The sequence below is a fragment of the Anopheles merus genome, chromosome 2L (genome assembly GCF_017562075.2).
Source record: "Anopheles merus strain MAF chromosome 2L, AmerM5.1, whole genome shotgun sequence".
Lineage (NCBI taxonomy): Eukaryota > Metazoa > Arthropoda > Insecta > Diptera > Culicidae > Anopheles > Anopheles merus.
The window spans coordinates 23,222,206-23,238,516 of NC_054083.1; the positions used below are offsets into that span (position 1 = coordinate 23,222,206).

The following is a 16,311-nucleotide window of genomic DNA, read 5'->3' on the forward strand; positions in this document are numbered from 1 at the left end:
GTACCTACTTGTACCTTTCGGGTCGACTCGAACGACTCCGGATTGCTTACGGATGGCTCCGACTCGGTAGGTTCGGGTCGACCCGCCCATCACTAGTGTGTTTGCCTATTGTTCCTAAGCTTAGTATTAAATTAAATACTCAACACCGCAACACGTGTTTAATATTCCTTTTGTAAATTGTCATCTATGAAAGAACAGGCCGAACAGGAGACGAGCTTGGTAAGGCGAAATAATGTTTTGGCAACATTTCGATTGGGAGTTTAATTAACACAGGTAAACTTACAGAATTTTGATTACGCACTACTTTACAGCGTTCGCACAGTGACGGTCACGGTGACAACGAGGAGTACCACCGACAGCAGCCAACTAGCCCCGGCAACCGATGCGGCTCCCGACGGTCCAGTCGACGTACCGCCGGCCGACGGCACCTCTTCCGGCCCGTTCGGGATGACGTTCTCCTGCGTCTGCTCGTCGGTCGCCACCAGCACGGCGTTGCTGATCGTCTTCAGCAGCGGGTACTTGCCACTAACAGGCGGCGGTATCGTCAGCCCCGCTCCGCCAAAGTCTTTGTACGTGTCTGCTTCCGGTGCGCACAGCCCATTGAAGTCGTCCGTATCGACCGACCACACCATCAGGCCGGCCAGCTTTTGCCGCACCGCAAATCGCACCTTGTTCGCGATCGAGCGCGTACTATCGTACACGACCACCTGCGAGGCAGTGCCGTTCGATTTGATCGCCACCATCTCGGAGGCGGCCGCGTCCCACTCGAGCGTCCAGTCGTCCGGGTTGCGCTTCAGCTCCTCGCACACCTCGTTGTAGCCCATGAACCCGTTCTCTTTGGTGGAGGGCCCCGCAAACCCGACCTTGTCGGACGTGTCGCCCAACCGAGCCTTCGCCATCGGGCTGACGAAGGTGCGGCCGTAGAACGGGAGCCCCAGCACGAGCTTGCTGGCCGGTGCGCCCAGCTCGAGCAGATGCTCGATCGAGTACTCCACGTTCAGGAAGTCGCGGCTAGTTAGTGGTGCGTTCGGCCCGATCCGTCCGTCCCAGCTGCCCTTGTAGTCATAGCACATGATGTGCAGAAAGTCCAGGTATTTGGAGAGCGCCTTCACGTCGTACGCCGAATCGATCGTGTCCTTGCCCGCACCGAACGCGGACGTTAGCAGTAGGTTGTGCTTGCGGAACAGCTGGCTCAGTTCGCGCACGAGCGCGACAAAGTTTTCCCGATCGGCCGGTTTGCCGCCGCGCTGCGTCGGATACTCCCAGTCCAAGTCAAGCCCATCGAACCCGTACTGTCTACAAAGAAAGAGCCAAGAAAGAAGGTAGACAGTTTGCGAAAGGTTGGTCGTTGGCTACTGACTCTTACTTGACAAAGTCGAGTGCATTCTTCACGAACGCTTGGCGCCGTTCCGGGTTCGCCGCCAGGTTGGAGTACTTCTCCGAGCCCTCGTTCCAGCCACCGATGGCGAGCAGCACCTTCAGATGGGGATGTGCGGCCCGCATCCCGGTCAGCTTCTCGTACCCACCCTTGCCGTAGTTGTCTTTCAGGTCCTGCCAGGCATCTGTTGGGACGGAGCAACGGAAGCAATTCGTAAGAAGCATTAGTTAGATAAGGGAGCACTAGAAGCCTTTTGCAAACTTACCCAGCGATTTGATGGTATTCTTCTCCTCATCCAGTCCGGCAAACGCGTAGATGGCATGCGTACAGAGGGTGGGGTCGAAGGCGTCGAGGGGGTAGGACGCGCTGCCGGTACGGTAAACGGCCCAGGTGGAGATGTAGCACGTCACCACCCGATCGTGGTCCGTCACTGTGAAAAGCATAGCGAGAGGTTGGATAAGTGGTACCGCCACAGCAAGGGCCAGGAAATTGTCACGCCTCAAAACCGGGAAGTGGGCAAGAAGGTGTAGTTTGTGCGCAGTATTAGCAAGCAAGCATGCGGCCACTGAAAACCCCCACGGCCATGGCGTCATGGTTGGATAACTGGTTTGCGCGGCAACCAAGAGGCATCGGACCGTCTAGCTGGCGGCTTGTATCGGATATGTATGGTGTTGTGGGTGTGTTTGTGTTCATTACCGGCATAGCATTACATGACTTGACTCAATCCTTGATAGCGCCCTTCGGTAGGGCCATCCATTTGATGGTTTTTCTTTGTGGCGCATTAATGCTACGAGGAATCTTGAGCTACAGGGCAAATGACCTAAAGGAAGGAATTCATTCGGAAGCTATTCGGCAAAGATATGGCACACTATTGGGCCTGACGAAGGTGAAAGTGGCTTATTTAAAGAGGGGTGTATGTGAAGATACTTGTGATAGTGATTAAAATGGCTAACGAATTCAATAATTCCAAATTCCACTTTTGATCCTCGAAGTCTGTGTTTGCTAATATCGTTAGGGGAAGGCTTAAACTAAAGAACCTTGAGGAATTTGTTGTTAATCTATTGCTAGGAATTTGTGATTTTTCTTCTTATTATTATTTAAACTAAACATCCTAGAAGCACCTGTTGTTATCATGTTTCTAGGAAAAGGTACTTCTACTTCGTTTTTTTTCTGATTTGGCGTAATGATCTAGGCGCATTCATACTGTCCAGAAAACTAGGCTTCCTTGACTCTTCCTTGAACAACGTCCGGTCTTGTTGGAGTAGGTACGTCTATGGAATAGGCCACTTGGCCCTACCCAGTAATAGTAACTTCAAGAAGTAACTCATATCTTCCATAATGGTCCTCTGCTGAGGAAGGAATTGAATAATGCGTTCGCTTGTTCGACTTGCTCTTCCGGCAAGCTTGATACAGAAACACCCTACCGGTTTGCGTACATCGAGTCGGTACATTCATCACACGGTGGGGGGGGCCTTCCTCAAACACCAGGCCAGTCAAAAGGAGGCTCGCACCCCCTTAAATTGGGACGCGGGAGTGTAATGTTTGTTTACAAAACGGCAGATGAGGAAAGAAAAAAAAACAAACACCACACCTTTCATTATCGTGTTCGTGGTTAGACGCACTCTGGCCGTTTGACAATACGCGTGGTTCATCTTCCGGTCCCTAAAAGCTGGGCCCCTGTGGTTGCATCCACAAAATACGATGGAAAAGCAAAATTTCTTGAGAATTGTTGACTACTTTCCAGTTTATACAATAAAACTGAATGTTTCAAATGTTTGGGCAAGTGTTAATGGGTGAGTTTAGCAGTTTCAAATTCTACGATCGGCTGCGATCAGGTTTTAAATTAACACCTTACAAGATCGCGGAAAGGAACCGTCCGACAACCGAAAAACATTCAAATATTCCACTCCACTTCGAAACCTAAGAGTCTTAACGTTCATCGGATGATCGGTGACCTACAACAACGACGCTACGTGTGCGGTGTCGGAAATTGCTCATGATACGTTCTACCGTCATTTCAGAAAAAAAGCAAGGAAACTTTCACAGCGTGCAATAGGGGTGAGAGGCGCTTGGGTATATGTGAGCATTAATTGGCGCACTTTACACAGCTAGTGAATGCAGAGCGATCCACGATCGCGGCTGCATGAGTCATGCTATTGGCGGTGTGCCCCTTTTACGGGAGCAACAAAAGGAAGACAAAAACTAATCCAAACCACCAACAACCCACCAAGAATGGGTTAAGAATTGCGGTTGCGTTTGAGGAAACCAGCAATGAGGAAGTATGAGCGGCCAATACCTAGAAGCGAACGATTAGTAATAGCGTTCGGAATTTGTCTAACGTGAAACAAACAGGTTCTTGGGCTGATTCTTCTTTGGTAGAAATAGAACCGAAGAAGGCTCAAGCAGATGCTAATGACGATTAATATTCCGTCCCCTCCTGATCCCATGCACCCGCATATAAATCATACATTTATTCGCAATCTTCTATGCTTTTACGCGCTTTGCTTGAGTTTGATTGCCACTTTCCTACAGCGCGAGCATTCTAGATCCTGCACGCGTAATTGGACGCGATCAGGAAGTCGAGCGTGGAATGGACTCCGGGGCTTAGTGATCGTTTCAACGAACTGCTTCAAGGCCAAACCACCTCAGGTGCAATCTGAGGTGTATGCGCGCATGCGAGATCGCAATCCATCCCATCAACGCGCTAGAGAAATGTGATGCTGATGGTAGAACGAGCTGTGGAACTCGTTCTACGTCCTATGGGGCAAGCATACTGGTCGCATCCCACGGGAAGGGAGGAAGATGAACCATCTGAGGGGCCACCAGTGCCTAGCTTCTGCTGACATGTGGCCTTTTAAGCTCTTACTTTCTATGATCGCGAGCAACTTTGCTCGGTTGGGCTGGGCTCAAATGGAGAGATATACATACCGACGGCGCCGCTCCCAGAACGGGCGTGTAGCAGCAGCACCAACAGAGCGACCAGCGTTAGGCAACAGCCAATCCTCGGCAATCGATTCACCGTCGGCAGCAGCATAATTATGTTGTCTGCTGGCTTCTGTCTCGAGCACAGCAAGTCTCTGGGAAGCGATCTTGCTCTTCCCCTTGTTTCCTTATCACACTTGCTTCTCGCACTTTGGCGGTACTATATCGCGCAACACTTGTTCGACGGGGTTTGTTTCTTGTTTTCGATGGGTTTTTTTCGTGTTTCTGCTCTCCCTACTCCCCCCTAAATAGATCACTATCACTTACTTCCTTTGGCGTGTGCGCGGCGCTCCAGCGTAAAGATAAGCGTAAACAACACAAAATGCACAATTTTAAACGATTTTTTTTCACCACCGTCTACGGGGCCACCGATGCGTATCTGTGCGCTTTGTGTGCACCGATCGTTTTGTGAAAGAAGGAAAAAAAACCTTCTCTTAAATGTCACACACTTCCCTCACGCGCTCAAGTGAAGGGAATACGCGGGAGCGTTCGCGCAAAGAAGTCGCCACGACATCAACGCGCACCAAGCAGCGAACGCGCTTTCGAATGTTGGTCGAATGCTGGCAAAGGGAAGGGAATGGAAGGTGATCGCTTTGTGTGGACGCGAATGGTAGAGCGGACCGACCGTCACGGCAGTTGCGCGAGAACCGTTGGCTTCCACGGTGCGGACAGAAGTGAAGCTAACCTTTTCCCCGCTTGTGTGGGCCACTTCTTGCGTGCGGTTGCTGCGGCCACCAATACCAGTACACCGATGCACCACCACCACCACTAGCAACGTCGATTGGTGGTCGATTTGTGGCTCTCTGTCTTGTACGTTGCGTGTACGGGTCTGAGAGAACCTGTCTTGTTTGGGGCATGCTGGTGTGGTAATGCTCTCTTTCAATGGAGTGTGTTTTTGGTGCTCATTTTTAAGCGAAATATCGTACGCAAGAGGCTTACATTATGTTCCGTGACCCAGTTCGTATCGGGCTTCTATACTATTTTGCTGACGATTAGAAGAGGTTAGAAGTTCTTTTAAATTTATGACTGTATCAGATCGACTGAATAAATGATGGTAGAAACCATGTTTTAGGGTCGGTCTGGTGATACAGTCGTCAACTCGTACGACGTAACAACATGCCCGTCATGGGTTCAAGTCCCGAATAGACCGTGCCCCCATACGTAGGACTGACTATCCTGCTATGGTAACAATAAGTCACTGAAAGCCAAGCTCACTTCATTAGTGGGTACTGGCAGGCCTTGACCGACAGCGGTTGTTGTGCCAAAGAAGAAGCAGAGAAAAACCATGTTTGTATGTTTATTGTATGTAGTTGTAGTTTGTAGTTTGTACATTCATGTTTCTGAACGTTAAGTCAGTCAAGAAGTACCATGGAGAAACTATTGTCTTGTCTTCTGTGGAAGATTGAAGATCGAAGAGTATTTGATCATTTCTTTCGCATATTTGGCTACAAATCCATTGATTTGTGATGAAATATAATATCTTTACATTACAATACCGTTCAAGAGCTTTTACGCTACAACGTTTATTCATTTCTAACAAGTGCTTTTAGTTTCCCAGTGTCGCGTGATAGGAGATTCTAACGATAGATAAATGACCGCAATAGAGCCCTCCCGCGAAATTGATCCCCTTGCTAGTCGTAAAATGTGTAACTTTATAAAAGTAGTAGTTTATGAAGAAATACTATAACATTTGCGCCCTAGCTTCGAAACGGTTGTATGTGAAACGAAGTACAATAAAACTATTGCTATTAATTTTCAATTTGGAACGATCTCACTACATGCTTCCGACACCTGTGCAACAACACGGGAGAGAACGCATTACTGATATGATAGATATGCTTTTTTAAAGAGAGAGTGAGAGAGATTTTTTTAATGATTTGTTTTCTTGAATTTCGATAAAAGATACTACTTCTAGACTGATGTCCTATCTTATCCTGCAAGCTTCCCTCTTTTTATCTATTAATTTCATCTCCTTTTTCCCTGCTATTCATTTCTCGTCTTGGTGCAATCACTTACGAACCTGTTCTTATTTTAGCCACCGACAGCTTGTGCCTTTTACATTTTTTCTCTCTCTCGCATTTGCTAACAAATCAGTGGAATTCTACTAATATCTTACACCATTTCATCTTACACCGAACCTACTTTACATCCTACGGGGGGTAAATAATGCTACACAACACTGATTCCGCTTCACAGCAAGGCCTATATAAAGGAGTCTATAAAGCTGTGAGTGTGCGCCTTGGGCTGCATGGGTACGAAAGAAAACAAACTTTTCCACGAAAAGGAATGCGTGCGACGCCGTATCGGTTTTCTCGTCCGTTTTACAGTCTCTCTCTACAGTTTCACTTCACGTTAGTCATTAAGTTGAAATGTATCTTTTCACAGATTTTTTTAAAACTCTTCGCTTGTAGCTAAAACACTCCCAACTCAACCTTTGCTGTATGTGTGTGTGTGTGTGTTTGTGTTGTTTGAGTTTGATATAAATAATGCTGAACGATAGAAAAATATAGAGAAACAGGGAATATCGAAGATATACAAAGTCTACAATCTCATAAAAGCTCGTTTGGAGAAAGTCGATTTTTTGTTTAAAGCGGTACAATAGTACGCATTCCACTTTGACTAAGTATAGCAGTTCCACAGAGTGCACAAAAGGTTCACAAACATGGTCGATGCGTTTGTAGAAATAGATGCTCAGAGTAAGGAGTGGTAAAAGGTCGCTCTGCCCCTATCTGTCGGGGTTGGCTTTCTAACGCTAACTGTCTAAAATCTCATTTGCATCGCACGTAATTTGTGGCTGTTTTTAGAAAGGTTTAAAAATGGTAATTCTCCTAAACGGTGTTGTGTTTTGATTGTATGAGCAGCGATATGCTGAGCGGTACCCGGTAGTACGATAAAAAAGTATCACTTTGAGGAGGACGTCGTCCGCTGTGTCTCGCTGTTCGACGTGTACGGCGGCAGCGTTGGCGCCTCCCATTGGAGGGGTGAGTAGTGGTTAGAGTTAGTACTTCAAACGACCATCGGCCGTCGCTAGAGAGGCATGCCGTGACATCGGTACCGGTGACGGTGGGCCGGACGAGTTGCGGCTGTCGGACTGCAGCAGCGGCACGCCCGCCGCCGTCAGACGAGTCTTTGAGTCATTCTCCTGAAACCGTTCCATAATTTTGGCCACTATCATCGACGGTGGAATGTGTGGATTACCTGCCGGGGCGGGAAAGGGCGTGATTGGTTAAAGAAATGTTCAAGTTTGCTTTTGGTGTGTTTACCAATCAAATCAATCAACACACAAATGCAATATTTAAAAATCATAATGTTGCGATCACGAAACTCAGACGAAATACACAAAAATAATGAAAAGTTTGTACAGAAATTTGAAATTTGAAATATTATAAATGTTATAAAAATCAAACATTATTAACAAGCAAACCTAGCTACATTAGGATCGTATCGTTTCTACATTAAAATCTAATAAAAAACAAAAAACGACAAAGCTTCAGTTATGTTACATGTTAGCTATTGTACTATAAATTGAAGAAGTGTAAATCATGCAGTTAATAAACTAAGAACAAATAAAAACAAATGCACCCGAAACGAACAACACGAACAGCAGCACAAAGAACATTCGAAAACAAGCAGACATAATAAACACACACTATAGTGGAAATGGTTGTTTACCACAAGTTTGACACTGTAACTCCTTGTTGCTAGCCACCTTATTTTCGTATCCTCCACGCAACCACTACTGCGCCCCCTTTCGTCCGTTGTTAATCGTATGCACAACATGTCGTGTAGTGTACATTAAGTAGGTGCTAATAGACTAGACTAGCGTTAGAGAGACAGGACGGGACAGGTAAGTGTGCATGTTTCTGTTTGATGATTGTGCGCACAGTTGTGCAGTGAGCGAGACGACGAGATGGACACACGAAAGTACGATTGTAACAACCCGCCTGGATGGATGGACACCGCAGCAACGATCCCTTGGCTATATGATGAGGATGAATGCGTATGCTTACGGGTGGCATATCCCTCCACCATTACCACCACCACCATGGAGTGAAGTTTGTGAGCAGGTTTTTGTTTTACATGGGTCGCGACTGAAAACGCTGCAGAATGTGCAGCTTTTCGTAATCGGCTAAATAGACGAACGCGACACCACCACGGCACGGGGATGGAAGAAAGAATCGAAATCGAAGGAAACGATGTAATTTTACACATGTGAGTCACCTTTGCCTGTTGTCTATGACCGGTAACGGTGGGTGAAAAAGCATTGACTGTACCCCTACACCACCCTGTCACCTTCTACCGGCGCTTGGTGTGGGCGCACTTTTATGAATCGTTTGAAGTTGTGTCCCGGCGGACCGGCAAACTTACCTACAAGCCCCCGATATCCGAGCACGCTGTTCTCGTGGATGTGCATCGACAGCTGCTGCTGGCGCAGGAACGCTTCCGTATCGACGCCACGCACTTGGGAGGGTTTTAAAAACCTGCAAACAATAAGATGAAACCCGTTAGCGTTCCGTGAGCATAAAGCTGCCACGCAAAAAGGCAATCCGTACCGTTTGGGTATTTTCGCCAACACGTCCGTACTGTGCGGTGCGGGCCCAAAGCCCAGATTGACCAGTATCTTCTCCGGGTCCGGTTTGCGCGCGTTCAGCAAACTCTCCACGCTGGAGCATCGGCTCGAGTCGGACTGCAGCGAGCTGTCCTTCACCAGCATCGTGCTGCGCCGTCTCGGGGACGATTGCTGCTGGTGCAGCGGTTGCTGCTGCTGCTGGTGGAGCTGGTGTTGCGACGGGTGGTCCTGCTGAATGCTGAGCTTGCTCGACGTGCGCGGTATCGGACTGACCGGCACGGAGCGGGTGAGATTGCTGACGCTTCCATGCTCGTTAATGCTTGAGCTCGTGTTGAGCGAGGACGGATTCGGGCAGCTGTTGTTGCACTCGCTGATCGCGAACGAATCGTCATCGTCGTTCATCTCGCTGAAGCTGCGCCCAATCTCCATCAGATTGTAGCGCCGGGCAGTGGCGCGTGGATTTTCACTCGAGCTGCGCCCGATCCGCCCAATGCCCATGCGGTGCGTCTTCGGTTTCGGCGGGTTCAGGTACGCATCGTACCCGTAGCCCGGCAGGACGGACGCACCGTCGAGTATGTTTTCCTTCTCCTCCTCGTCCTCCTCGCTGATCATGCCCGGGATGAGCTCGTCCGACTTGGGGAACGATTCGTCGAAGGAAAACTCGTACGGATCGGTCGGATCCACATCGACGACGCTGACCTCTAGCGGTTCGTGATGCTGCGGCGATACAGATCGCTCGTGCTCCGATTCACTCGCCGGCGGTTCCAGCTCACCCTCGAAGCCACTCTCAACGGGGGTTGGTTCATCCGCACCCGACTGGACGGGCTGTGCCTCGTGTGCCTTTCGAGGGTCGGCGCTTTCCCGACTCCCGCCGCTCAGCATGTTGCGAATGTCCAGATTTTTCGCCTTCATCAAACCGTACTTGGCTTTGTTCATGTTCAGCTTGTCATAGAACTCGTTTATTTTGCTCTTTCCCACCACGAAGGGTGAAGGCGCGGCCGTGACTTCTCCCTTCTCCGTACCGTGCCGACCATGCTCGACGTGTTCCGGATTGCCCATATCAGCCACACTTTCCCCTGCTGTCGTGGTCGTCGGCGGACTCTGCTCGAGATTCGATCCGGATCGATTGAACTTTCCGAGCAGCGATTTTTTCGACAAAAAGTTCCGAATCGACAGCCCGGACGGTGCTGCTCCTTCGCTTACTGGCATCTGTTTCGCACCCTCGTCCGGCTTAATCGCTTTCGGTGTGCTGGTGGCAAGAGAACTGATCGGTGGCTCCGAAGGAAGGCCATGGTTAGTGGTGCTGCTTGTACTGCTGTGCTTGTTCAGGTCGCTATCGATAAGTACGCGTTCCGGTTGGTCGCTGTGCTGCTGCTGATGATCGTACGCGAATACTTGCCGCTCTTCTTCGCTGTCCGTTTCGAGCGGTTCACCGGTTTCGGTGGCACCCGTCCAGCCGCGGTCAGGCCGATCGTGTCCTTCTGTTTGTGGCGCCGTTCCCGCCGCTAGCTGATCCGACCGGGTGTAGTTGGACACGTACGCCGACGGATCATTGTCCTGTCCTGTGGTGATCTGTGCATCAGAGCCGACCGATTGCTCTCCCGCACCGGTACCGGACGGTATCTGTATCGAATCGACCCATTTCTGTACCGAGGCCGGGCTTTTCTTTCGCATTTCATCGACGATATCGTTCAGCCAGTAGCGTACCCGGGATCGAACTGGAAACAAGCGGGAAGAAAGTAACGATTAGTAAGGGTCTTTTGAACAGTGCCGTTTGACACATTTCATATTGAATTGTACAGAAGAAAATTAACCGTGCAACCGGTGGAAAAAGTGAGGCTGAAACATCGACAAACACACGCACAAAAACGGAGTGTACAGAGAAGCTAAAAGAGGAGGAGGGCATACAGGTGCGAAGAAGGGTGAAACCGATCGTAATGATGAGCTAAAGAGTGAAAACAATTAGTGCCATTATAGGGTAACTTTTTTTTCTCTACAATTCGTACTTAAACGTAGGTAAAAAAGGATAAATTAAATAAGAACAAATATAGGTACGGAAACAGTAGGAGTGTTCTCTTCATGCTGCGTGACAGAGATCGAGGATTTGAAGGCTACAAATGGAACACACAAAGAGGTTCTGTTTCTTGCTAAGAAAGGATGTATAAAATGGAGCTGTTCATTTCATTTTCAAGCGATGAAATAGGTTCAACATCTTCAGCAATAAATTAAATAATTAAAAACAATCAACACAACTCATCGTTTTATCCTAACAGCTACCAAGGTGCGACGCTTCATGACGACTATTAAACATGGCTTTTAGACAAAACTGTATATTATAACTGTTTCCGCTTCCGATAAGTTTCCACTGGCTAAATGTCAATATTATACCACTCCGGGTCACTTGGAATAAATGTCCATAATATACATGCACATATCCATAGTTCGATGGATTTGAACAAGTCTCTTAACGCGTACACGCAATTTGTAACACATTTTCCTAACGATTTGTTATAGCCCCTTTTAGCTCCAACTCACTTATGTGTCGCGATCGGATTCGATGCAACTGTGACGTTCGTTCCTCCCCGTTTTTGCCTTCCCTGTCCGTGTCCAGGTATCGCAACAGATGCTCAATTTCCATTCTTTCCAAAAATATCACTTCAAACATGGTTGTGCCACACACAAACACACTTTGCCTTCTACGCCACGAAATTCACACGCAAGGAACGTTTCGCGCAAATGCTGCGCAACGATCTGCTCGCAAACGGTGCCAAACACGTACTGCCACCGGACAATCCGATCGCGCCGTGTTGGGGTTGGCCGTGATCACGCACCACACGGCTGCTGCTGCTGTGTGTTGGTGTGTTGGGCGCCTTGAGCAAAGGAGGCAAACAACATGTTTGCGCATGGATCAACGTATTCGGACCGCATCCTCCGTCTGTGTCGCGGGTTAGTGTGTTTTTATGGCATTTGAAGGGAAAGAGAGAAAGAGAGAGGCAGCGGGGGATTGCCTCTACCGGTCAGAGATCCACCACCCCCTGCCTTTTCTAGCTTATCAGGACCATTTATAGAGCCAGTTCATGCGTACGTACACTGCACACGGAAGCCCAACGGAGGGTAAAAGGGGGTGATGGGTATGTGTAACAAGGTAGTCGAGGGCACTGTTTCAGTTCGGGCAGTTCTGTCAACAAATGTCGCGCCGGTCGCGATCAGTGATACGGAAAGGTGCACTCGTATTTATTTGGCAGGGTGTGTTTGCGCGGAAGGGCGAACAAATATGATAGTGGAAATTTTGAAAATTGCATCCTAAAGCGGAGGAACGGGGGGAGGAAGAGAAAGGCAATACAAATTCTCCCGTATCGGACGTGTTTGCTTTAAACCGTGAATAACCGGAATAATTAAACAACACGTGCTTTGAGTCATCGGTTTGTTTTAGCAAAGTTTTGGGTGTAATTAACCGAAGTGAAGACGTATGCATATTTGGAAGCTTTGAAGTTCAATGAATCGAGTAAATTATACCCGGCGGCAAAGAAAGAACGAATACTAAGCACGAGCAGACAGCGTGTCACTGGGCGAGACTGGACCATATAAAGGGCATACGACAAATTAATCATACAGGAATGTGTACAAATATTTCTAAAAGATTACATCGCAACTTAAACAGTCTTTTGTGGGTGTGGGTGTGTGTGTGTTTGTGTCGGTCGCGATTCGCGATTTGCTACTTTAAAGATCATTCGTACCCGCGAGAAACGAGACGGGAAACCGGACCAGCCGTAACTGATAATAGAAAAAGTGCACAGAAACACGAGCCTGCACAATGTGCTCGAAGGACTGTTATGTTCCTGTCCGCAGCTTCCTCCCTATCGCTTCCATCGCTTCACACGCGGTCAGCAGGCCGTACGCTGCCCATCTCAGGTTGCAGAGCCGTGTCAATGCCGGGCAGTGTTGATGTTGTTGTCGATGAGCTGTTTTGCTCCTATGTACTGAGTTTGTTTGACTCATTGTCAACACATTTCTGCGCTGAACGGCTGCGGGCCACCCGGGACCAATTCGCACGCGGTCAAGCGCAGGGAAAGGTTTCAAAGGTCAGGTAAAGGAACAATATTGTTCATCCTATTCTACACCGGTTGGGAAGGTGGTGGTTGTGTGGGATCGCACTTGCATGTGCTTTTTCTCATGCCGCACGCCATGTGCGGGGTGCGTAGTTTTGACGAGGGGCGCCAGTGTGGAACGACAACAATATTGGGTGGATTTTCATTTCAAGCAGCCACAAATCAGAAAAGGCAACGTGCCGGACGGGGTAGCGCCTTTGCTCACCTCGTTTCACATGCAGCGTGTGTGTGTGTTGTGTGCAATTGTAAATATTCACTACATTTTGGAAGCGTTGGAAGAGAAGAAAGAAAATGGGAAATTATAATTTAAACGAAATGTTTGAAGGTAACAAAAAACAACAAATCAGAGAAAGAGAAAGAGAGCGCGATAGAAAGGAGTAGAAGGAAAAGCAACATTACACTCGAGTCAGCCGTATGTAATGTTGTTTCCTTTGGCACAAGTGTATACAGCTAATACATTCAGGTGCTTCTAGGCATGGACAAACCATTAGCGGGTCCGCGAGCCGAGCCGGAACATTCTGCACCGGCCAGTTCCACGCTGCCTTCCGCTGCCCCGCACTGGACGAACGGTGCTTGGTGTTCTGTTTCTGCTGCAAGTACGCCCTCTTCTTCCACCAGCAGCTGCTGTTCCGCCAGATCGCATTGTTGTTGTTGCTGTTGCTCCGAACGGAGATGCTGCCGGTGTTGTTGTTGCTGTTCGTTATGACGGTCCATCGCTAACTGCGCGGTTGCCAAGGTTACGAGAAACGGGTGTGGAGAAAAGTTCACACAATGAATAGTGAACCGAGTTGGTTTCCCCCTCTAAACACACACACACACACAAACACTCAGATCAGCTACGGGGGGAAAAAACACGATAGAAACACCTCGAGCCGATCGGAGAGGGACACAACATTAGCGAGGGCATGTGTTGTACGTGATGTGTGACCTTCCGAAAGGGTGAGACATCATACGTTAGCATCGCACTGATATTCCATAAATCTTAATCGATATGCAGCTGTACCGGACACCGTATACAGGTAGGAGATGTCACCAGATTCGCCGCGGCCAGTTATCCTTGGGCCCCAGGTACACTGACCGCATCTTTCTCTTGCGCGAGGTTCCGCGATGAGTCAGCAGTTTCTTGTTGCGTCGCGTGGGTGAAGGGGAAAAGTGGAGATAAATATCTTACCTCTTTACGGTTTGACGGGTTGCCTCTGCTTCATGTACGCACTGGTGCGTGGGACGGATTTGGAACACTAGCCCCAACAAATGTTGTCGATGAAGATTGGTTGTGATGAACGCACAGGCTCCAGCTGCTGGATGATCGAGGAATTGATGATCCCGCAAAAAGAACAAAACCACACTGTTTGCTGTTTGTTAGATTACTTCCGCAAATGATGCTGCTCCCATTGCCTTGGAACGCTCCCTAGGCTCCCTCCCCGCGTAGGTGTGCGTTGAACAGCTTTTCGATGGTTTGGGCCCGCAAAAGCGTCCTCCAATAAGCACGAAACTTTTCCACCTCAAAATAACTCACGGCTCACGACGGGCTGCAATAAAATTTACACCTTCGCGTTCGGCAAAACACGCGAACAAATTAAACCGAAAAAACAACAAGAAACGAAAATTAACACCTACGAAACCCATAAGATGTAGCCAAACAACAGCACCATTCCGTACTCGCACTGCCTCGCATGACGTTCGCCGTTTGACAGTTCGCTTGTCAGCTGATTTGTGTTGTTGCTGCGGCACAGTGGGATGCCGCCGATGGAATCGTGTAGATGTTTTTTTTTTTAAATTATTACTCGTTTAATAAAACTAAGCCTGGAGAGTGCATTAATTTTGCACTCATTTTAAGCACTTAGATGGCTACATTTCTCATTCATATTTTTTAAACAGCTGTTGCCGAGAATATTTTTTACTGTACCGGTTTCGGAACTGGAACAGGTTCGCAATTCGTACATTAAGACAGTTCCAGGTTCAGTTTTTGGAATGGAATATTAAACGGAACATTTTTTTTATCGATATGGGTTCGGGATCTGGCTTCAATTACAGGAACGATGTGGCGTTAGGATAAATTCCATAACCTGTATGAGTTCAGGTTCAGTTCTAGGACAGTTAATGATTCGGGATCAGTTTCTAGATTGTTTAGGTACGGTATCAGCTCCAGGACCATCATCGACTGTAGTGTTGCGACCCGATTGCATCCAGTATTGCTATATATTCATGAATAGTTTCAGGGTCGGTATTCATATCGGATCCATCGGATTTCATATCAGTATCACGGTCGGGTGGGTTCAGTAAAGGTTTTAGGACCAGTATTTGCTTGAATCAGTTCTGGAACTGATATGAAATCGAGATCTATTGCTGGAGCGATATACGTTCAGAACTTATACTGATCTAGCTTCCAGAACAATTCCTAGACTCGTCTTAGTTCAGGATCAGCTCTAGAATCGGTGTGGATGGGTCTAGGATCGCTTCTAGAAACTAACCGGGTTCACGATCAGTTCCAGTATGTTCCGGTAAGAACAGAATCAGTTCCCGGATTGACATGGGTTTGAGATCAATGCTAGATACTGGTATGACTTTTAGTTCTGTTCCAATTACACTACAAGTTTAGAGTCAAATATCGGTTCAGGATCTCTAGCACTGTTCCAGGACCGGCATAGGTTGAGGAGCATTTCAATAGTCGTCATTGGTTCGGGGTCAGTTATAAGATAAGTGTGGACTCAGGATGTATACATGTACCTGTATGGAGCTTTATTATATTGTATTTAATAGTGACCTATGCATTACGGAATAGACTTATCTTTTTATATTACATAGCTTATTATTTATTGAGTGTGTTCAGCCTAGTTAACTACTGATCATCTTGTTAACTACTGATATATTCTTACATTCAACAATCAAACATCTAGAATTTTTTTTCTCCAAGATTCCACGTGAAGAGTTGACCAACAATATGTTTATATCGTACTACCTACTTGTTGTGTTCTGCACTTTTACTTTTATTAAAACACTTATAACGTACATAATAAATAAAACATAAACGAAACAACCAATACACTTTAAAATATAATAGTACGGTGGCCGCGCACCAGCCGCACCGAGCGCCCCTGCCGAGAGCTCCTGCTCGATCGGCTCGCTAACACACTCTAACTGTGCGCTCGGCACACACTAAGCCTTGCGCTGCTTAGTGTGTGCGACAGTGTGTGTGACACACTGTCGTCCTCCTGGACGTTGACCGGTGGCAGCGCAACTGCCACGGCAAGTCCAGGGGTCGGCACGGCTGC

The 16,311-nt window shown here is 47.8% G+C and overlaps 1 protein-coding gene across 3 annotated transcripts; it reads right to left on the reverse strand.

Moving 5' to 3' along the window:
• Nucleotides 1–215: 215 nt before the first annotated feature.
• LOC121591852 lies at nt 216–14,725 on the reverse strand. Of its 3 annotated transcripts, XM_041912891.1 has the most exons (7): nt 14,211–14,725; nt 13,525–13,759; nt 8,914–10,648; nt 8,729–8,841; nt 1,644–1,808; nt 1,367–1,562; nt 216–1,296 (listed from the first exon to the last, which is right to left on the reverse strand). In XM_041912891.1, exons 2-7 carry the CDS (start codon nt 13,751–13,753, stop codon nt 306–308), a joined length of 3,429 nt encoding a protein of 1,142 aa, XP_041768825.1. In that variant the 5' UTR covers nt 13,754–13,759; nt 14,211–14,725; the 3' UTR covers nt 216–305. The 3 variants fall into 3 exon arrangements, with proteins under 3 accessions (XP_041768825.1, XP_041768827.1, XP_041768826.1); XM_041912893.1 differs by lacking the exon at nt 13,525–13,759 and having other exon boundaries at nt 14,211–14,724; XM_041912892.1 differs by lacking the exons at nt 13,525–13,759; nt 14,211–14,725 and adding an exon at nt 11,466–12,586.
• Nucleotides 14,726–16,311: the final 1,586 nt, after the last annotated feature.